At 36.1% G+C, this 23,717-nt stretch overlaps 1 protein-coding gene across 11 annotated transcripts in view; it reads right to left on the bottom strand.

Annotated features, from left to right (window-relative positions):
* The window catches only part of DLGAP2 (DLG associated protein 2), a 359,052-nt gene that overhangs the window by 202,476 nt on the left and 132,859 nt on the right, over positions 1-23,717 (bottom strand). For all 11 annotated transcript variants that reach the window (XM_071741783.1, XM_071741780.1, XM_071741784.1 and 8 more), the window contains one exon: positions 18,369-18,401. In XM_071741783.1, coding sequence (XP_071597884.1) covers positions 18,369-18,401 — 33 coding nt within the window. The remainder of the gene's footprint in view (positions 1-18,368; positions 18,402-23,717) is intronic.

The following is a 23,717-nucleotide window of genomic DNA, read 5'->3' on the forward strand; positions in this document are numbered from 1 at the left end:
TAGTCAAAATACCCTTTTGATAAGGACTTCAGGTTTCTGACACTCTTTGTTACCTGTCTAGTGCTTTCTCATAAATATGTTGCTCTAAATAAATACTCCTGGTTTTACATCTCAATGGCAAAGCAAAACCACTTATTTCTCAAAAATGGCTCTGCAGAGAAATAGTTTTAGTACAAAGTTTTACTACAAAAAAGCCTTTCTAAAGGTGCATTTCTAAAACAGCTTTTTAACTGGGAATCTTTTGACAGCCACCAACTTCTGAGTGCATCGTGTTAGACTGAACACTCCTGTTCCCCTCCAAGTCTTTTCCAAGCAACTGCACTTGCAGTAAAAGGAATTCAAGGTTTGCCACTTTCTCCTCACTTTTTTTGCAAAAGGCTGGCTGCAGTTTTGAGCACAGCAGTGCACCAGCCACAGTGTTAGAAACTTAGCAAAAAACAATTCATTAGGAGCAGCAAAGCAGCAATGCAGTACCTCTTGTTTTCCTCTTCACTCCTCCTATGGACATGTTGCTATATCCAAAGTGCTGTGTTAAGGTTCTAGTATGCCTGTAAGTATTAAACCACTTCTGCTTCCAGTAGCAGCAATTACTCTTCACCCAGCAATGTATAAACAGGAACCATTTCTGCTCTCTAAGCACAGAAATGAGAACATTAGGCTCTAGAGGCAGAACCGGGCAATCTAGAGAGGAACAGATCTTGACTGACTGCTGCATCAAGTTATCCAAGTCTTCCAAGAGCACATTTCAAAGAAAACTGGAACAGTTACAAGGGTGGTGTGCATCTGACCAAGAGCTGATCTCTGCAGTTTTCTGTGCCATCTGCTTCTGTCATTGCTTTTGCAGTCAGAATATTCATTTTACATTGTAGACATCTGAAGAAAAAGTTCAGATGAACAGACTTGAAGCACAGTTGCTTCTACTGGGGTATAAATTGAAGGATGTTAGATTATGGCTAAAGGGTACAAAAAAGCAAAATGTCAAACATAAAAAAGAATACATGAGCAATATGCAGAAAAAAGGAATAGTACCAGGGCAGAGTTGGCAGAAAGACTAAGAAAAAGCTTTACAGGATAAAACTGGAAATAGAGAGAAAAATGAGGAAAGAATTAAAGGAAACTGGGATAAGGAAGCTCCCTTGCTTGAAAACCAAACACATCTAAAGAATTAAAAAATTCTGTTTCTTCAGGTTCCTAATTGCTTAAATTATTCATTTTCATGTAGCGCTATTGATGTTCTTTGCACATAAGAATAAAGCTGAAGCTCTGTATTTGAGAAAGACACAACTTTTTCTTCTATTTTAATTGGTGAACATGATTAACCATTGTCTCGGTTAGGAAGACACACTTTTCCATCTGCTATATCTTCCCACCAGAAAGGTACTTAGGTAACAGGGGATAACACACTGGTTTTGTTCAGCTACAGCACAGGAACGAGTGTTTATAAGTTACTCTCCTGACACTAACATAACAATCTTAACACCACCAGAAAAAAAGATCCACAGATAAACAGTGATATAGAGGTTGAACTGGACATAAACCTTGCTCACCACAACAGTTTATTTCTTCAGTGACTGAAATAAATCAAAGTGCTGCATGGCACTTTGGTAAAAAGAGAGGTTTGTTAGTTAACTCCTAGAAAGGATTCAAAAGGTGGTTTTGAAGGAGAAAGTTTAGATTGCTGGTTGTAATTGAAGAAGGAAGTTGTTCCAGGCATAGAGAGAAAGCAATGAGAAAACACTGCAGAAATTAAAGGTTCTGCAAGGCAGGCAGTCAGTAATGCACCCAGAGTTCTGGATGGGTGCATTTTAATTAAATCAAAGTAAACAAGTCACAGCAGGGGCAAGTGTGAGCCAAGCTGTAGGCAGGCTTGACATACAAGGTTTGAAGGTGAGTCTGAAGAAGTTTGAAGTTGCTGAGAAATGAGAAAAGACAACAAAGACAGGAGAGCAGGGTAATATGCTTGGGAGAGAAAGACGGATGGTAACTGTATCTGCAGAATGATGAACAGCCTCCTGCAGGGAGAGATGAAGGGTGCACTGGCTGCAGGATACGTGGTATTACTTGTCAGCATGTGGCTGAGATATATAACTCAACTAGGACTTATTAGGAATGGTGCTCATGGTTTTCCAGTCCTTATCTTTGCCACAAAGAGAACAAAATACCTTGGCATTATAAAACAAGTTGATACATTCATTTCTTAATTCTGTCTCTCAGGAACTGTGCAGTGAGTGATCAACAGATACTCTACATTTTGCAGACAACTTTAGGATTAAATTTACAAATGTTTGTAGAGATTAATAACAATAAAAAGTTTCTCAGCTTTGCTCCCTGGAAATTTTACAGGTTGTGACTTGGAGTTTATTGGGGGGAAAAAAAAAGAAAAGAAAAAAGGAAAGAATTTACCTCTTCCATGAGAGGCAACCCTTTCTTTAGTAACTGCTTTATGTGACTAAAGGAACAAGGAGGAAAATATGATGGATGGGTGTAGAAAATGTATGCAAAATGGAAAACAAAGAAAAAAAATCTTTATATACAACTACCATTAGAGAAGTCATTATGCTGATCTGTACCCCTAGTAGTGCAAGTGTAGTTCTTCCCTCATGTTTTCGTTGGATTGACCAAAAAATAGCTTTGTTTTTTTTTTTAATTCTGAATACATACATGCTTTTGTCTAAATGTCTCTCGCAAAAAAAGTAAAACAAAAGAAAACCAAGTTTGGGCTGTTTTTGTAACACCTGATACAAGACTTTTTTCAACAGCAAATTAAATTTCATTCTCTCTGTTTACAGTGGATGAGTTAACTGCTGGAGGTATCATGGGATATCTGTATAGAGAAAATGCACTTGTTTGATAACATAACAAGCATTTTGACTGTCAGTTACTAAGAGTAGCAATGCTCTCATGGAAAGTAGCCTTTTAAAATACAGGCTTGCATACAGAAACTACTTGATAAACAGGTCCTATTTCAGGTATCTGGGGTTTTAATAATTTTTAGTAGTTCTATATTGCAGCTCTATATCCATAGTAACTTGATGATGCAAATACATCACAGCAGCAGAAATGCATACATGTAACCTTGAAATTCCCAATATATAGACCTGAATCCCAGCTTTGCCCATCCCACTTACATTTGTTTCACTGTAGCAGTCAGTTTTACATTCTTGACAATTAAGGCTGACTTCACAATTACAAGCCTAGCCAATACTTATTTTTCAATGGGAATTCAATGGTAGCTGAAGCAGTCCTATTGATCTGTGAAATGAAGAACCCTTTTTTTTTTTTCCACAGCTATAAATTAAGTATACCTAATTCAACAAAAAATGTCAGCACAGGCTTAAGATGTTTATTATCAAATTAAATGAAATATTTAATCTTGACCATTTAAGGCAAAGCACACGCTCAATTTTCCAGATGAGTAGACACCTAAACAAATAATGTATTAACCTTTCTTAGGTTACTGTCTGACTCTAAGCCAGCAATTTCACAATTGAATTTTAAATGTAAAATTGCATATGCTGTTCTTGGTTCAAGGCCTGACAACCATGTACTTCAGAATGTCTCCTGAGATCCTGCAGGGGATTGTTGACATTGTCCTTGTGACCCAGTAGGTCAACAGTAGAATGCACAAGTGTCTTGTGATAATAATCCTTTGACTAAGGATTGACAAGCCTAGTTTCTAGATAAGGCTGCATCAGCAATATTTTTCCTCCTTCTTCTAGTGAAGGTGTCAATAGGTAGTTTGCTCATCCTCAGCTACTGAAATATTTATCTTAGAGTTATATACATTCCAGACACGGAGCATAGCAACTGCAATTCTGCAAGTGAGCTTTTTTCCATCTACACAGTATTACTGTGCAGTGGGAACAGCCCAAGTTCTGACATGCCTGTATTCTGTAACTACTGAAAGGCTCCAGTCTAACCAGAGCTCTAAAAGGGACGCCACAGCTGATCAAACAATTGCCAGTCTGTTGCAGACCTTCTGAGAGCTCCGGCAGTTTTCATTTATCATCATACACCCAAGTAATTGAACCTCCAGGGTAATGCTGTCAAGCATCAAACTTACCAGCACATGACACTTGTGATGTTGTTACGACTGCAGTTCATGGACATTAAGGGACAAGAAGCAGTGGAAGCAAAGAATGATTTGAAGGACTTTTAAAACTATTTAATCACGCTCTCTTCTGCCTCAAATATACATGTCTGGGAAAAAAAATAATAATCAAAACAATCACAAGTGCTAACATTCACTTATGTGCTTTAGACATTTACAAAGTCTGATTGGTAAAAACAAAACAGGAAAGCACAGAGCAAAGAAAGGGAAATAATTTGTAGATCAATTTAGTCATCCTTCTCTTGTGCATCCGTATGAGAAAAGAGACATAGGACAGTAATGGATCTGAGTATCAAGCTTACCTAAGCAACTGAGACGCTCTATTTCAAGATTATGCTTAATTCCTGCTATATGCTTAATTGAAAATTTGACTTCTGTGCATTAACACAAGATGCCCAGTGAGGTTGTGGAGTCTCCTTCTCTGGAAACAGTCAAAACCTACCTGGACATATTCCTGTGTGACCTGCACTAAGTGAACCTGCCCTGGCAGGGGGCTTGGACTTAATGATCTTTCGTGGTCCCTTCCAACCCCTAATATTCTGTGATTTTTTCCTTATTAAAAAACAGCACTCTCCCCACAAAAAAACACACACACAAAATAAAAACTAAACAACCAACCAACAAAAAAACCTCAAAACCAAACCAAAAAAAAAAAAAAAAAAAAAAAAAAAAAAAAAAGTGAAAAACAACCCACTCATTGAAGCTTTGATCTGCACTCTCACAGCAGCCCTTGAGCTTCCCTTTGTTACTTGATGTAAACATCCAGATGTGTTTTGAGGATCAAGGCAGTTTCACCTCAGTGCAGAAAATAGCAAGAGATGTAAATTGGCTTGAGGGTAAACAAAATATGTTGAAGAACAGAGTATTATTTTGTCTGTTTGTTTCTCATATACACGGAATACACACAAATCACACACCAAGTGGCCATACTGGTATTAGTTATTTATCATATATTTTAGACTCAGTTTCAAATTAATCTTTGGGACCTGGTAAAAGTAGGACAGAGCAAGGCTAGCACTGCATTGCTTTAGCCAGGGCTGTAAATTCAGGCACCAGAATGTGCAGACTGGATTCAGTGTCACACTCAAAAGGAAGCTATCTGTCACTTAAGAGAATTCAGAATAGACAGTTTTATGTCACCATCATAAACTTCATCCAAAAGCCTACTGGCAACTAGCATAGGAAGCTTCTCGTTTTACTGTTCTAAATGATAGTCAGTAAAATTGCCTTTGTAAGTAGTGAAATGCTATGCCTAGTAATCCATTGCATGGTCTCTCCAAAATGTGATGTTTCTATGTCTCTTAAGAACCTGGGGATATATAGCAAGAGGCCATGCTTTGGATCTGATTATAACTATTAATATTTCTTAAATTTGAAAAATGAAAATTAAAGCAAATAAATTGAAGCTAGAAAAGAGAATAATTCACTGAAGAGAGATGTTGTCTCCATGCACCTTATAAATAGAACCATAAAGGTGACTGAATTTGTTTGCATTTTTGTTTGATGTGTTCGTCTGTTTCTCTTGTACCATTATGGATAAACAATCATCTACTGTGTCAAAGAAAGAAGGATTGCATAGGCCACTGGAGACCTGTTCTACTTTAGCCTATAACCCAGACCAGAAGATTCATCTGGAAAATGGACTCTCAGCTTCAACATCCCTCTTCTGAATTAAGTGGAGTAGGGACTGATGGGTATCTCACATCTTCTGAAGGCAAGCTCATCAATCAGCTTCTGAGTATATTTATTTAATAAAATATTAGTAATTACATTATCATCTGAATTCCAGTATTTCCATTAAAAGTTTTCTTTTCAACAAGTCAGATCTTTTTTACCAAAATGAACCTCAACCTGGAATTTCAGATTACCTCTATAAAATTATTATTAATTATTATCACTTCTCCTGATTTAGCAGTGGTGCTGTATCAATGTTATTCTCCCAGAAATTATGGCCAGAAAAAAGCCTGCTGAAAGCTCAGTTCTGCTAGGAAGCTTATTATGACTGTATAGAGCAATTACTTCTCCAATAAATTATGCAGCATTTATTAATCAATGTATTACCTGTTCAAACAAGAAACACAATCCTCCACTGTGCATGTATTAATAGTAGATAGAGTATAATACATGATGGTGCAAGGAAACTGAAAGAAAAATGGTGTGGGGATTTAGGGCTTTAAATTTAGAGAAAGAGAGGAGAGATGTTTACCACAGAATAAAAAACATTCTGTAAGGAACTGGTGAGTTGAAGAGAACAAAGCTTTGAATATTTACAATACATTTCTCCTTCTAAGTCAGTAAGAAAGGAAGATCCTGGCACTTCCTGGAATTGCCCTGTTGTGTTCCCACATTTTACTGTGAAAACAATTATCGTTCACTTCTTCAAATTACACTGAAGTGTTGCTGTTGCTAAATAGTGTCACTTTCACTTCATAAATTTCTTTTGGCTTCACTATATATTTAATCCATTTTCAGATCATAGAGCTTAATGAGCAGATCTCTGTGAACTCATCCAAAACACACTATTATTTGAAAATTATAGTTTAGTAATCAACCAATCACTGCAAAACAAGCATAAACATAGGTACCAGAGTATATGCTTTAGGTATTTAACTATATGTGTAAAGTTCTGACTCAGAGACTTCTGCTACCATTGCCACATACATTGCTGCTTACTGAAAGGCTCAGCATTATGTGACGTGATCACAGCCAATTCACAACAGTTTAAAATGTGACACTGACTTTTTACTGCATTGAAAACAAACAAACAAACCAACCAAACCAAAACCAAACCCAAAAGAAACTGAAAGACCTCTGGTTAATAAACCAGGCTATAAATCCAAAAAAATGTCCCTGCCTGGGATCCCTACGTATCTTTCAGAAATAAACTGCAGCATTTAGTATTTAATTGCACTGTTTACTACCTCAGATTTAAAACTTAAAAGTCATCCAAATGTTGGTTCATTGGAACTACTTACTCTGTGGCAGAAGGTTTTTCTGGAGAAAATACCATCTGACAAAAAAGATTTATGAAAGCCATGATAAGTGACTGTAATTTTTTCCTTTTTTATTATTATTTTTATTTTCTTTTAGCTACAATACTATATTATTTGTTACATTATTTAACAATGGATCTGTAGAAGTGTCCCAAAATACCATATGGAACATTAATGTATCTTTTAAATTATAAGTACTAAATTCTGTCTCTAGATTTAATTGTTACAGAAGATCCAACTGAATACACAAGTCATGTTAATGGGTAATCTCAGTTTTGGATGTGAGGATAACTTAGGTTTGTTAGTTATTTAGACCGAAGTTGTTAGTGTACTTTGATCAAAAGACTTCGTAATCAGTCAGCATCAAAAGCAGCTGACTAAACTGTCAGCTAAGGCTCTACTTAGTTTCTCCTTCTGTCAGTGTTATCTGCCTGCTATCTCCATCATTCCTGGAGACAGTAACAAATTGCCTTTCTTTCCCCTGAGAGTCAAAATGATTGATTTGTCAATGTCTACTTAAAACTTATTATAAATAAGCAAGATCTTGCACAAGCTTTTATATTGTCATAGTCAGAGGCTGGTCTTTCTAAAAGATAATGTTAGGCATAGCACAAACGCAGGCACAAAGCTTTTGACCTCATTTGTCTTGTAGAAGGAACAGTGTGAAACTTCCTTAAAATTCCCATTTCAAACAAATTAATCATTTCAGTTTCGGCTGCCTAGTCATTCAGATATATCAAATCCTGCTACTGTGAAGTAATTATGGCAGAAAGGCTGCTAAACTGTGGTTTAGCAGAATACAAACATTTTCTACAGAAGTATTAAAATGCTAAAATGGAAGCAAATTCACTGTAGGTGTTAAACCCACCATCCTTTGGAGACTACAAGGCTGTGAAAAAGTGCATGAGTGGAATAGGGCAAGAATTGCAATTATGAAGTTGGACTTGGTCCCACTTTTATCGGACAGTTCGTAACATCCACATCTGATCTCTTCTCCTAAATGCTGTTGTATTTGAATTCCCCAGTAAGAGAAATGAGTGTGTTTAATCTCCTTCTGTGGTCTCTCTACTATCACCTCACATAATAAGAACTTGAAGCTCAGCTATGTTGCCTAGGGTGTTTGTTCCTTCTCAGATTATGAGTAATCTGCTCTTCTGCAATTCTTCTGTTACCTTTTTTAGGTTTTGGATCAATAGGAAGACATTCAGTAATACAGAGTATCAACAAGCCCCATATTTAAAAGAGTGCACTCAAACCCAAGTTTTACAGGCAGAGAACATCTGGTATCTAGCAAAATTCCTAAATTACAGACTGATGCCTACAAAGAATTTGTCATGGCAGAGACAGTCATAATATATTCTTTTCTACGAACATTTTTACAAAATGAAATAAATTGTTCCAAGAAATCCCCTCCCAAGCTGGGCTTAAACTCTCAGCAGCTGGCTAGCTAGAAAGCATAACACATTCATAAACTTTATCATATCAAGAATCAGATTTAGCTAACATAAGAAAAGGCCAGAATTTGAACTGCATGGACTTTTCTTCATCTTAGAGTGTCTAGCATGTTAGCATAGGCCAAAAAAAAAACCCAGTAGAATGTTTTGGCTTAGCTGCAGGAATAGTCCAGAGCTCCTCTGTGCTGCTTCTGGGATATAATGCAAATACTGAAGTGGTTAACTGATCACTTAATCAGCTGCTTCCCTGCTGCCAGAAATATGTAAATCGCTAAGTCTAGCACCAAATTAATTTTATAATATTTTATATATAGTAAACACAAAGGAAAAAAGTGAATACCCACGTGTTCTTCATCAGCAGAGGAATGCATTTAGTTCTACATCAAGACAATAAACTAAGCATTACTGAGAAAAAAGTGAAAATAAAATCTCCATTCATGAATAGCCATTCAATGTCCTTCATGACATTAACTTAGAGCTTTACTTCAGTTCATGAGATCAGTTCATGGCTTAGAATAATCTACATCAGAAATGTGGTTCCATCACTAGTTTTGGATTGTCTTGCTAAAGCACAAACACCACTGAGATGGAATTATCTCAACAGTTTAACTGTTTCATGTTAGCTGAGAAGCACCTTAAGAAGGTTCTTTTCAGAATAGATTCTGATTAGCAAACACAGACATTCAATTCTTTAAAAAAGCCATTGACATGATATATACTTGACAAACAAAAAATGTAATGGCATAATGAAAACTCAACACAAAATAAATTCTCCATTATCTTACTGTCTCTCCATATGCTCAAAGAGAAATTATTTCCATGTTATAATAATTAGTGCATCTCATAAAGAAGGCTGATAATGGCTGATAATAGTGAAACTATTCGACTTCAACTATGGCTTCAACATTCAAAGTATCTAATTAAAAAATTATTCCATTCCAAAAGGTGAAAAAAAATTTTATCTCTTTTTCTTCCAAGTAACACATTACACTATTTCCAAAGCCCAATACCTAACAGAATACATTGATCCCACTATCATTTCAAGGGTTACATTAAGGAAAATAAATAAAGACTGAACCATGGCTTTTGTGCAGCAGTAACAGTTTACTATATTCTTTAAACTAAGCATGGTAAGGCATACAGTGGCAATTTATACCACTGAGAAAAATAAACTGTGGGAAAAGAACTCACTGACTCAAAGTTCAGTTATATTGAATGGGATAAAAACCTGTAAAATCACCACCTGGGTAGGAAGTGCACTGTGGAGAACATGCTGCCTCTTAATGCACTTGGAAAGCAAGTTTTCAAGTAACTGGAACAATACCACATCAAGACTTCTCAGAAAGATTTTTCAGAGACAAGTGCTGAAGAGCTTTCTTAACATTAGGCTGCACAAGCTAATTGTTATTAACACAGTCGCTGCCATTATATCATTCATCATTTTCATGGACAGTCAGCCAGCAGATAAAAAAAGTATTTCCAGCCACATATTCAAAGCTCTTTGTCACACATTACTACAAATGTTCACTTAATATTTGATAAAGTGTGTGATGATTCTAGTGACTTAAATTGGGATGAAAGCTGATGGCAAATAATCAACAGCTAGAGAAGCCTAAACCATTTTGCTTTAAATTCTTTGCTATAGTAGTCCTTGGTCTTTTTCTGTGTTATATTTCCCTTAATTGCACTTGCAGCTCTGCCCAAGGTCAGGATTTTTATATATAGCTGAGGTGAATGTTGCCAGAAGTTATTTAAGATTTATGTAAATGTACATTCTAGGTGAAGTCATTACTCCTTCTGTGTAGAAATCTCATTTAAATTAATGTAGTTTTTTGTTTCAGAAAAGGGTTCCTTTTCCTAGTACACTGTTTCTTAACATTTTCAAATTGATGGTGCAGAATCAAAGTAGAAATCATTCATGATCTGCTCAGTAAAATGAAATGCGTACATGCATGCAATAATAATCACATCATTTATTTGTGCATGGCTTTCAAAAGACAGATGGGAAATATTCAATCTTGAAGGTCAGTGTGTGGTGATGGGAAATTTTTATTTGCTTTTCATTGCAGCTATGCTTCTCAAGCCTCACAGCCACTGATTTCTTTAAGATTTTCCCCCTACATAGAACTTAAAATTGTTTGAGACACAGTAGCTTAATCTTGAATATAAAAAATCCTGCGATACTCTACAGCCTTTTGTGCCCCTTTGGTGTTCAAATTTACATGTAGAATTAGCTTCACCTTTTCCTGGAAGAAGGCAAAGTAATTCATAATTCCTCTGTAGCACAAGGCTCCTGTTCGATTTTAAGCTGCAAGGGAGGCCTAGGTTTCCCTGTAAACCAGTTTGTGGAGACCAGACTGACCATCTGAGCATGACCTGAGCCTGGAACTAAGGGACAGACCTAGGGAGTGAAAGTCAAATCAAGCTTGAAAAGTGTCCACCCCAAGCTATACACTGCAGAACTTAAAACTGACCCATAAGATCTGCCCTGCCACTTCAACTGTATTCAGTCAAATCCATGGTAACTTAACATAAGGAATGAATGTTGAAATGTTCCCTCCTAAAAAAAAAAAATTATGTTGTTTTGGTAGAAATCCATCATGTTTCTTCCGCTACAAAGGCAAAATTGTATCTTTCTAAAACATAAAGTAAGCTAGAAGCTGCAGGCAATATTCAGGAGACATTAATGTTCAGCTTAAAAAGATCAGCTCTGTATGTGTACAAAGGAGCATTACAGCTGAATGGGTTCACAGACCCTAAGCATCACAGAGCACGGAAATTACAAGAAAAGGGAAAGCACAGACAGTCCATGCTATAAAATAAATACTCTCATTTATGACACCTACTAAAATAACAGATTTAAGAGATGCTATTGCCAAAATTAACATAGCACAAACAAGCCTGATATAAAAAAAAATGACTGCTCAAAAAGGGAAATTTCATGGAGCATTAAAACATGCTAAACAGCAAAATAAGAAAAATGAAAAAAAAAAAAGTGCATGTTTATTCATACATATTGCTATCCAAAGGTTAATTAAAAATATCAGCATCTTCTAGGCTGCACTGACCTTACTTATATTGATTGATGCCTGGTCCAGCAAATGCTCAAGTCCTGACCTCTGTAGGACTATTGGCAGAGGAAATATTCCCATTACCAATGCTGCATGCAGCCTTCAGTGTGTGCTGACTATAACCTTTAGGGCCAACTCTTCCAGCCCCAGAAATCAAATGAATTTTCATTTATTCATTCGTGTTGGAGCAAGAAGGATGAGAGGTCATTGTGTTTGTTTTTTTAATCACAACAATGTAAACTGCATGTAAAACTAATACCTTCAGCATCTGGGATTACATTCTATTTGTCCAAATTAAATCAGTAGATGAAAAAAAAAAATGAAGACAACAATGTAGTTTTGAGCACAGCTGTTCCCTGTACATATGAGAAATACAAACAGCTGAATAACTACTTTAATTTATTCTAAAATATAAATGACAGGTGAGGGCCTGGAAAACACTTGTTACAAGTAAAAAATTCTTTTTTTTTAAATACACCAGATAATTTTTGTTTTTATTTTAAAACTTCTAGCTTAAATTACTGCAAGATACTCTGTAAAAGAAGCACACCAAAATTGAGATTACCTCACACTTAGCTTACACAGGTCCAAGTCCTTTAAATATCTCATTCTTGATATCAGTACGTGACTTGTAGCAACTTTATTCCTTGTTATAGACAAAGGTATTCATTTTCCTGCTGCCATAAATAACCTTAAAAACTATGCAAATTTAAGCTACAGACTTTAGAATAGTCCAAAATTAAATCTTTAAACATTTCAAGTATAATTATATATGGGGAGTTTTCTCTGCAAGTAAATCTACAACAGACATGCTGTGGACAGCCTCTGCTGTTTGCCCAAATGCAGGCAACATGAAAATACAGTAACAACATGTTCAGCAATGTTTAAATAAAAACATACTGTAACTCTGATAAAATCATGACACACATCTCACTGCTTCACTTTATATAAAACCCAGCACAGTTCAAGAATAATATACTTTGTGAATATCTTATGTTATCCTTAAGGAATCAGTGAATAAAATCAGATATATTAAAGCAGTGAGCAAGAGTTTAAGAATATTTAGAATCACAAAATCTCAGAATTTTTCAGAATGTTTTATTACAAAAAAAAAAAAAAAAAAAATCAGTATAACTTTTGTACTGCCTTTTGATCTAAGGTACAATATTTACAGACTACATAATGGAGAATGAAAAAAGATGAAAAATCAAATCACCTCACTTTGAGAGTAGCAGCTAAAGCAAAGAAAAAGAGAAAGATATATTTACAATACTCAGATATGGAGGAAGTTTCATACTACTAGTGAATTTAACAGAACTTACTATTTAAAAGTTTAGAAGGAAATTCACACAGACACACAAATGTGAATATTCCTGGAAATTGAGGTGATTGCATACAAATGAATCAAATCAGAGAGATCAAAGATCTTGACCCTGTATTTACATAAATTTTTTTGTACAGGACTGAATAAAGTCAGAATTGTGTCAATTACAATAATAATTCATAATTATTACCTGATGTTGATAGCAGGAACTAAAATCTATTTTACTGTTTCAGTGGTACTTATGCAGGAAAAGAAACAGATTTGAAGAAACAACTGTGAAATTTTTAAAATTAGCAGGAAAAGAAACAGTATTAAAATTGGACAAAGTAAATTTTATAATGTTGTTTCTTTAATAACGTCAGAATTATAAGATGTGAAATACACTTTTCTTCTACTGATAACTTCAATTTTTATTACTGGTAACCATTGATCTACTAAATAGAGCATACATTTTAAAAAGTTAAGACTACAGGACTCTTGAAAGTCATTGCTAACAGTGGTAAAACTGCCTGTTTTCAGTGTGGATTACTAAATGTTAAGAGTTGCAAAATGAAGATTTGTAAAATCCTCTGGAGTTATTAATATGCCTGTAATAGTTTTCTGCTAGATACCAAGGGAAATGTTTATATTCAGAGCCAGAGCTATCCAGATGGAACATAATCAATATTAAGACATGTAGCCAAGTTTAAGGTATTTTTCTGAATAACCGAATGTCTGGATTCTCTATTTTAACACCAAAAACAACAGAAAAAACAAAACAACCAACCCACCAACCAATCAAAAACCAACCAAACAAAAAACAGACTTAATTCTCCCTATCCCCTAAATGCAATATACAAGTATGTACAAGACCACAGAGGTCACCAAAGCTGGTAGTACCTAACATAAATCCACCACTAATATTGACAGATTAGAAAAAGGTATTTTTTCCTTGAGGAAAGCATGTTTTTTGTGGTTAGCATCAATTATTTATTTATAGTTCTCCTATTTCACAAAGTCTACTGAATATTTTATCCATTCAAATTGTTAATCATAGTCTTTGAGTATATAGGTACCTTTTACAACTCTCTGGGAGCCAGACTTGATTACTACATGCTATGGAATTGAAATTACATTTGCCACCCAATATCTCTAGTAGAACAAGATATGACTGCTACAGTCTGCAAGTAGAGTACAAGATCAAGCTGTACCAGATACTGGAGTGAACAACAGGCAGAGTGCCTGCAACCTACTCTGCGGTCTTTGCTGCAGCACATTCTACCACTCTAATAATGCATGAGGATCTTCTACACAGAGAAGCTTAATTTCATCATGAAATGATGAAACATAAATTGGAAATTGCTATCAGCATTCCAGTAACAGGAGAGAGTGCTTAACAACCACAGCAAAGGAGTTGGGTTTTATCCCCTATGGATATCCAAACAAAATGCTACAAGCAGCCACTGTTTTTTTATATCAAACTAAAAAGAACCCAACAAGCCCATAAGACTGCCCATAACAGAGGTACAGATCAAAGGCCAGTGTTCCCAGAGTTCTGTTGCTCATAACTGCCTGTAGGAGATACTTAATAAAATGCACTTTTCCATATTCTCCCTGATTTTAAGAGAAAAGTGTCTAAGAACAAGCAGAGCATACAGCAATGCTTTACCTGGATCCAGTAAACTATAGCTGATAGAGGTTAAAGGACTTTCTGAAATAAATTATACCTATATGATAATTTTCTTCTGTTGAAATAGGTGATAGACTGAAATGCTGGACAGAGCCAGCTTGTTCTTCACTAGAAACATGCCCTTTAGTCGTATTCCTTTATAATACCACATTTTCCTGATCTATGTGTTTAGATAAAGCACGCATTGTCAAAGAATGCATAGTGGTGTCTACACAGGACTGTTTATTTTTAAGAAGCAAAGTAACAGAATAATCATAAGATATAGAAGCAAAAGTCATGGATGGAAATAAAAAGTCACTACTGGAGCTGTCTGTGTAGGATATTAAAAAAACCTTAAAAAAAAAGCTTCTATTTACATAGGCTTTGAGAAGACAGTGGTTTACTGAAATCTTAGCTGCCTCCAAACTTATTTGTCTCTTGCTTTGGTAACATTAAAAAATATATATATTTGTTAACAAAGTCCTTTCAAAAACTACTATGAATAACTGTTAGAAAGAATAGAAATATCTTGAGGATTAATGGAGACAACTGTTCCTGAAACTTCTGATGACTACACCGGTTGTCACAAACTCTGAGCCAGACATGTGACTATAAAATGCCATCCTCTCTTAAAATATGAGCAGGAAAAGCAAAAACAAACCCAACCCAACAGTGTTTACCATGACTACATAATACATCAACTGAAGATCACTTCCACAAGGTGATTGTAATCTGTCTGAAAACATGGCATTGCTGCTCTTTTATTTCCACAAGATGGAGAAACCTGAAGTAGCCACACTACTGGGATTTAGTAAACCACTAACTCTGCTTCCTGCAACTTTAGGTTCCTCCCAGTACAAAACAGCCTCCTGGTCTTTAAAAATCTCACACTGACAGGAATTTCAGCTGACAAGCAAGTCAAAACCAGGGTAAACTCATGATTTTTGAAACAGAACACATGAACTTTGGCAGCTCATACAAAAGACGGATTCTCAGAGCCCTCAGTGTCATCCAATTCATTCTCTCTGGATAAGCTGCAGAGGAAGACACGTGACGAGTGTTTATTTATGGATCTACAAATTCCACAGGCAAAACACTGAAATGTGACATGTATTCTGACAATGTATATGTGACATGTATTCTGACAATGTATATCTCCCTCCCATAATTGATGGTGTTTTTCACTCTATAAAACATGCACTCACATTGTCCCATACATATAAAAGATGATGCAGATAAATACACTTTCTCACTGAAGTGCAGCACTAACTCCTAAAAGCTTTGCAAACTGTCCCTAGAAAGGAGCTCTGATTTACAGTAACTTATTACATTTGCATAAGCATTTAGTAATCCATGACCAAACTGCTGGTTTGGGAAGGGGAGTGATTGGTTTGAGAAGGGATTAATCACCACAATAGTGAGAGCTGCAGTTGACAGACTTGAGAATCAGAATTTGTGACTTGCAAAATGCTTTTTCTCTGCCACCTCTCTTACAAAGATGCTCAGAAACCCATCACTAGCTGCCCAGAGGTTTTTCAACAAATACTATAAACAGCTTCAGAGAGTATTCACTGAGGAACAGAGACATGGCAAGATGTGAAGCCTTGTTTTCCTCTCTCCCAAGTCAGGGAGATTTCTCCACATCTCCTATTTCATGAACGAGTCTTTGCTTACTGTTGCGTAAATTAATATAGAAGTTATACACTATGGTGCATCTGTCCTACAATTTTGCTAATTCCCCTTAATATGCTACAATACATTAGTGAACTTTGACTTTTTTTGAAAAGTAAGCAAATGGCAACTGCAATTTAGAGATATTCCTTGAATTTGCCTCACATGCTAAAAATGTAAACTGCAACTCACAAAGTATCTCAAATTTCTGTAACATACTACAGAGAAAAGTCAGAAAATCCATTTAAAGCATTGCAAACCGATTTTTTTATTTCTTCCCTAGTTTTCTAAGTACCATTAATTTACTATGTAACCATAGCAAAAATTATAGAATGTATAAAGATGCAAACTTCCTTTTAGAACAGCTTTTTGAAATCTAAACTCAATAGTTTAGATACTTCATCATCCCCAAATCACATAAAACTTCTGTGAAAGTCCAGTATTAGATCAGAAATTGTCCTAATCTGGCAAGGAAAAAAACTTGAGATGCTGTCAACAGCCAAAGCTGATATTAATGTCAATATTTTTAAAACTCAGGCAGAGAAATAATAATCAGCATTCCAGTAATGCAGTATTTGAGGGGAGAATATGGTGATGCAGGGGACATTCACTCCTGGGAAAGTTCATTTCTATGCAGCTAAATTTGAGTATGTTCCCATAGAAATACAAACATAATTATCTTTTGATTGTAGGTTTTTAGTCACACAAATCATCAGTTTATTTTTTTTAATTCCCTTTTTACAAAGTCTGTGTAGATTTATTACAATTTGCAAAGATGAATAGGGATGAAAGAACAGTATGAAGCAGGCATAGCATGTAATAAAACATTACTAATCCAATGCATAACTCTAAACTCAGACAACCTTATCATGAAAAGAACATCTCATGAAAGGCAAACAACTGTCTTACTTTTCCTTTTCATATATGTACCTGTACTATTATAAACTTATAACAGAAGGAACAAAGAAAAATTAACAAATCAAGAATTGACTGTTTATTAAACAACTGCTATGTCATAATAAATCTCTAAAACAATTATTTGCCAGTAGATAATGAAGAAGCAGCAGCAGATAATTAATGTTTAATTTACTGAGTTATTTCATTAGTTGCAAGGTTGCAAAGCCTTTCACTTCCAGGCTTCATCTCTTAGTAACTACTTCCTCTTAATTTTATAAAACATTAAAAGTTTAAATTGTTTTTTGTCAGAAATTATTCAAGATAGAAAGCTTAACATCTTTGGGAACAGCCAAGAATCTGTAAATTTTTTTAAATTTCTTTTTAAACTGATATACTTTGCTTCTGCATTTACATTTGCTATTTTGTACTGTGTTTCTTAGAAAGAATTGAAATGGCTGATTTGAAACTACGGTCAGTTTTCCACATTTTTTTATAAGAGCACCAGTGGTAATAAATATATAAATTAGAGAGATTTTCCTCATTAATGGCCAGCTTTAAAAATCAATCTCAATATTTCAGTGTTCATTTAGGTAAATTGTGGGCCTCACCTTGGCATTTAATTAGTCACTTGGAAGAAACTAAACAAAACAAACCACCAAACACCTTCATGTGGGCATGTGTTTGCACTGCCTAACGGTTATTGCTTAATTATCTTTATTTCAGAAGCAATATTTATTCATTTCACCTGTTAAAAATTGTTAGTCTCTCACAGTTCTTTATAAATTTAATATCAAATATGAAAACATTTTCTCATTTCCCTTTTATATCCAATCTTTTTTTTTTTCCACCCTTTTATATCCAATCTTTTTTTTTTCCAACCTCAAAGTGATGTCATTAAATGTCTCTTTACACTCTGTACTACACCAAACTTGTTTGACAAACACACAAAAGAAGAACAAAATATTTCAATTTTTGCTCTAATGGAATGTTTGTCCTTCAAGATATTTCCTGCCTAGAGCATGTACTGTGCTTTTCCCAGCTTAAATCAATTCATTTTTGGTATCTAACATGGGTAAGAATGCCTATTGTTGGTTCTCATAATTCAGATACCATTTCCAATCTATGGTACATGTGTATCCTTTGAGTCAAGTGTTAACCTCTGAAAGCTCTGAAAAATATTAACAAGAAATCACACTCACCTTCAGGCTCTCCACAGAGTGTACACTGTGACTCTGCAAAGAAAAAGAGATGGGTTCAAATTTCTTGATTTTAAGATCTGTCATAATTAAATCCTAACATGATAAATCTTACAGAATTTAAAGTTGGCAGGAAAAATGCAGTTCTATTTTCAGCACCCACTTTTTATCAGCTGCAAAATAGCTTTCAAAAATGAATTTTCACAGGAAGACTTTTAAAATAGAACTATATAAACATCTAGTTACATTTATATAACTATCACCTTCATAGACTCCCACTGAATGAATTCATGCAGCAGGACTTATCCTTCCACGTGACTTTTTTTGTACAATATTACAGTGACAACATTCACTCAAATAAAAAGTTTAAGACTCCTAATATTTTCTTATTTGAGGTAGCAAACAGTTATAGTGACAGAGTTACTATTTTCATTTCTTATAAAAGACCTCTAAGTCCTCCCAGGCAAGAGGAGTAAGTCAAACAGATAATGTAAATGTGCAGTTATACTCCAAAAAATGTTCAAGTATAGAAATGAAGGAAATAAAACTCCATCATAACAAACAGGTCTCTAAATGTATTTTTTTCACACACCATTATTTGGAAGATGGCTGTCTTAAAAACTGTTTTGCAGAATGTACAAATACGGACACATACTGAGGAAATATTTTAAAGCATCCCTTGAGACAGAGCTGCTTCAGATATTAGCATCAAGCTGTAGAACAAAGCTATTGTTTAGAATCCAAATACCAGAATCAATTGAAATCACAGGGAATGTAGTCAAGTTGGCAGATATTTCTGATGCACTGTTAAAAGTCGTACTAGAACAAGACAACACAGTATATTTTAAAGCACAAATCTCTGAAATCTCCATTTTAACACTCAGTTGAAAAATTACATCTCTAACAGCAACAACTATGCTGAAGCAAATATATATATACAGGCATAGATACAATACATTTTTATATGCAATCAATATAAAAATCAGTTTAACATGCCTTGTTATATAAAATCCAATTCAAAAGCTGCTGAAATTATCTCTGGCCTTGAATGACAAACAAGAAATTAGACTTTACAGAATACAAAACACAGACACTAAGTAGATTGACCTTCATAGCACCACTGTGACATATTATTTAGAAGTACTTTCTCCATACAGGTAAGAGGCTGTCTCTCAGTAACCCACTGTTGCAATGGTACTTGACCCTGCTTTTTCATATTTTCAGAAACATTAATTATAATTTTGGAGGCTGTAGCATGCATGGGGGAGAGGAATGAGAAAAACTTGTTTATTCAGGCAACTCTGCTGCTCAAAACTTTTAATACAGCATAAGGTTGCATGATAAAAACCAATTTTTGATGCAGATGATCAACATAAAAAATGTAGTTGAAATAAATTGATAGATTCACTAGTGTCCCCAGCAGGTCTGAGAAACTGAGAACAACACCCCAGGGGCAAGCTTGAGGAAAAAAAACAAAACAAAACAAAACAAAACAAAACAAAACAAAACAAAACAAAACAAAACAAACAAACAAAAAAAAAACCAACATGAAAGGCTTGTTTCTTTCACCACTGGATGAAAAAAGCAATTGCCACAATCTGAAGAGATGCAGAGGAAGCAGCTCATAAGATTTATTTTTTTTTTACTTTTATTTCAAAGACTTTCTGAGGTTTTACTGAGAGGAGCTGCCCGTCTCTGTGCAGTTTATTATCCCAATTGATAAGGAAGAACGAGCCAAGACTTGGATTTCTGAACTTCTGACTTTTCACTGATCCTCTATGTCCTGCTAATAACTGCTTCACTAGTTTGTTAAAATCTGAAGAATCTGACTGACATTTTTTGCTGCTCTAAACACCATCTTCTAAAGTTCCCCACCACAAATATAATTATAATTATATTCACTCTTTGCCTCAATAAGATAAATTAGTGCCAATGCTGCATATCTGCAGCAGAATAGATTAACTGCAAAATAAGGCTTGTGAGCTATGACTGGTGCCAGAAAGTTGTCCAAAAGCTAGCTAGGTGTCAGCAGTATCCCTGCCAGATCACTGCTTTTTTGGACTTTTTATATCATAGAATGGCTAGGGTTGGAAAGGAACTTAAAGACCATCTAGTTCTAACCCCCCTGCAAGGGCAAGGACACCTCTTACCAGACCAGGTTGCTCAAGGCTCCATCCAACCTGGCCTTGAACATTTCCAGGGAAGGGGTTGTCACAGCTTCCCTGGGCAACCTGTGCCAGTGTCTCACCAACCTCAAATTAAATTTCTTCCTAATGTCTAACCAAAATCTCCCTTCCTCAAGGTTCAATTCATTGCACCATGTCCCCTCACTATACACCCATGTAAAAAGCCCTACTCCAGCTTTCTTGTAGGCCCCCTTCAGATATTGCAAGGTTGCTATAAGGTCACCTCAGAGACTCCTCTTCTCCAGGCTGAACAACCCCAACTTCTTCAGCCTGGCTTCATTTGGGAGGTGCTCCAGCCCTCTGATCATTTTAGTGGCTCTCCTCTGGACACACTCAAGGAGCTCTGTGTCCTTCTTGTGCTGGGGACTCCAGAACTGGACACAGTACTCCAGGTGGGCCCTCACAAAAGCAGAGCAGAGGGGAAGAATCACCTCCTTTGACTGGCTGATTGTTCTTTGGATACAGTCCAGGACCCAGTTGGCTTTCTGGGCTGCAAGCACACACTGATGCCCCATGATAAGCTTCTGGTCCACCACCATCACCAAGTCCTTCTCCTTAGGGCTGCCCTCAATGCTTTCTTCTCCCAACCTGTATTGGTGCATGAGATTGCCTCAACTCAGGTGCAGAACCTTGCACTTGGCCTTCATGCAGTCTGGATGAGCCCACTTCTTGGCCTGTCAAGGTCCCTCTGGATGCCATCCCTTTCCTCTAGCATGCTGACAGTTTGGTGTCATCTGCAAACTTGCCAAGGGTGCATTCAATTCCACTGTCTCTGTCACCAGCAAAGATGTGAAATAGCAGTGGTTAAATAGGATTTTGATATTTTTGTTTAAGGTTCCATGTTTATAGGAAAGCCAGGTGTTTCTTCTCCTACCTCAGCATGGCTGGGATGAGCTCATGGGGGGATTTTAATTCACCAGTGTGTGCCTTCCAGAGGCTGGGAATCATTTCAGTCTGACAACACCACCTCTCTTTCTACACTGGTAAGAAGCAAACTTTGTGGATGATACACCAGTAAGCCTCTCTTTATTAATCTCCCCACTGTAGTTTGCTGCTGCTGAGGAGGACTGGGTACCCTTTTTGTTGTGCTTGACACATACCCATCCAGTGACACAGAACCACTTTGAGAAGAACATGACAGGGAGGTTGTACAGAGCAGTGTTTCCCACAGAGGCTGTGTCTGTGTGTCTGTGAGTGGAAACACACACAGAGAAAGAATTGACTATTTAGATCTGTAAATTCCATGGCAATTGTTGGAAGATTGCATGTCTTAATTTTACAAGCAACATGCATGTCACACTAAAATATTTGTGCTTTTACACTATACAGAAATCTTAAAATCCTGTAAAGAAGATGTGCCTTGAATCTTATTTTAACTTCTTTTCTCTGTAAGGAAGTTGCTGTATCTTCGTAGAAAAGATCTCTCTGGAGGATAGCTTGTTACTAAACACCTCTACTAATTTGAAAATTCTCTAGTTTAAATTTCAGTTCTGAGTTCAGATGACAGCAATGAAGGACACAACAACATAAAAAGTTCCATAGGTGAAATGACATTGTTTAGGCTGAGATGCACCTCACTTAAGGTTGAGTGTCTCAGCACTAGTGTTAAGAGACTTACCAATTAGTGGCAAGCAAAGTAATAACCACTTAACCTACCTCATAGAACTAGATTAGCATGAGATAAATCAATAAATCACATTTTGTAAGCACCCATTCCTTTTTTTTGTTTGTTTGGTTGGTTTTTGGTGTTTTAGGAGGTCTTAGACTTATGCTAGAATTTCACAATAACATTAAGGAGAGAGCTGTTCATTGCAAGTGACTTCTGAAGGTCTCCCAGCAAGCAGGGTTGTCCCCAGCATGAACTAAGCTCATCTGAGACTTTGTTTGTTAAATCCTGAAAGCCACCAAGGATGGAGATTCCACAGCCTCAGTGGGCAGCCTGCTCCAGTGCTACAATCTTGTAGGGTCCTACTCTGTGGCCATTCTTCCTTGTTAAAGCACCCAGAGGCTCAAAAAGCCTTAGCCTCCATCCTGCCTGCAACTCTCCTTCAAATTGGTGGCAGTACACCATGGATCTTCACCTCAACAGACTACCTGAGCCCATCTCCTTCAACCACTCTGACCAGAGTGCTGTCTGCTAGATTTCTTCCAATTTCTCCCTATAGTTATGGAAGCTGGGAGACCCAGCTGCTGAATACACTGTTCCAGATGAAGCCTCACCAGCACCCAAGCGAAATAACACCCTCCTCAGTCTGCTGAGCATACTCATCCTGGCATAGCAGTATGCACTTTGCCTATTTTCAATGAGAACACTGTCTGTCAACCTATATGCAACTCCATATCCATATTCATATCCACTCCATATCCACCCCAAAACACAAAAAATCAGTCCCCTGATTCAAGTCTTACAACAATTATAACAGAGACAATGTGTGACACAAGGGAAGAGGGAACATGAGGCCAAAAACAGACAGACCAAAAGACCAATACTGCTCTTTTAAGGACTGTCCAGCCTGTGGATTTGCCTAAGGGAACTGTGAAATCTCAGCTTCACACAAGTAATTTTTGTTTGTCCATGTTGGATGAAATGATGTCTGCAGTTAAAGTGCTTAAGCTACTGTGCATTGTGATAAATAGGAACAGAGACATTATCCTAGTTCAGACAAAGCTATTTCCAAAGCCTCCCGTTCTCACAGTTCCTAGAAATTAATTATTCCTCTACAGATCTGATTCACCTAAAGTAAAATAACGATAATTTCACAGAGATGTTATTTCTTGTTATAATATCTTGCTAATCAGCTGCACTTAACAAAGATGCTTGTTCTAGCTAAACACTCATTTGTGTGAGTGATTTCTTTGTCATTGCTCTAAAAGTTAAAAAAAAAAAAAAACTAAAATGGGTGAGTCTTCAGAGATTTGGGACTAAATAAATCAATAGAACAAGAAAAACCTGTACTTACATTATTAATCTCACTCTATCATTTTGAAATTGTCTAGACAACAGAAATAATCTTCCCAGATACAAGAACTTGTTGACAAAATAGGTTACATGACAGATCCTTTGAAAAAAACAAATTTATCATGAAGACACAAGCTCTTTATTTTTTCTCCAAATAACATGAAATTTATTTTATTTTAATAGTTTTTCTTGTCTATCTTAAATGGT

This window comes from Heliangelus exortis, chromosome 3, assembly GCF_036169615.1.
Source record: "Heliangelus exortis chromosome 3, bHelExo1.hap1, whole genome shotgun sequence".
Classification (NCBI taxonomy): domain Eukaryota; kingdom Metazoa; phylum Chordata; class Aves; order Apodiformes; family Trochilidae; genus Heliangelus; species Heliangelus exortis.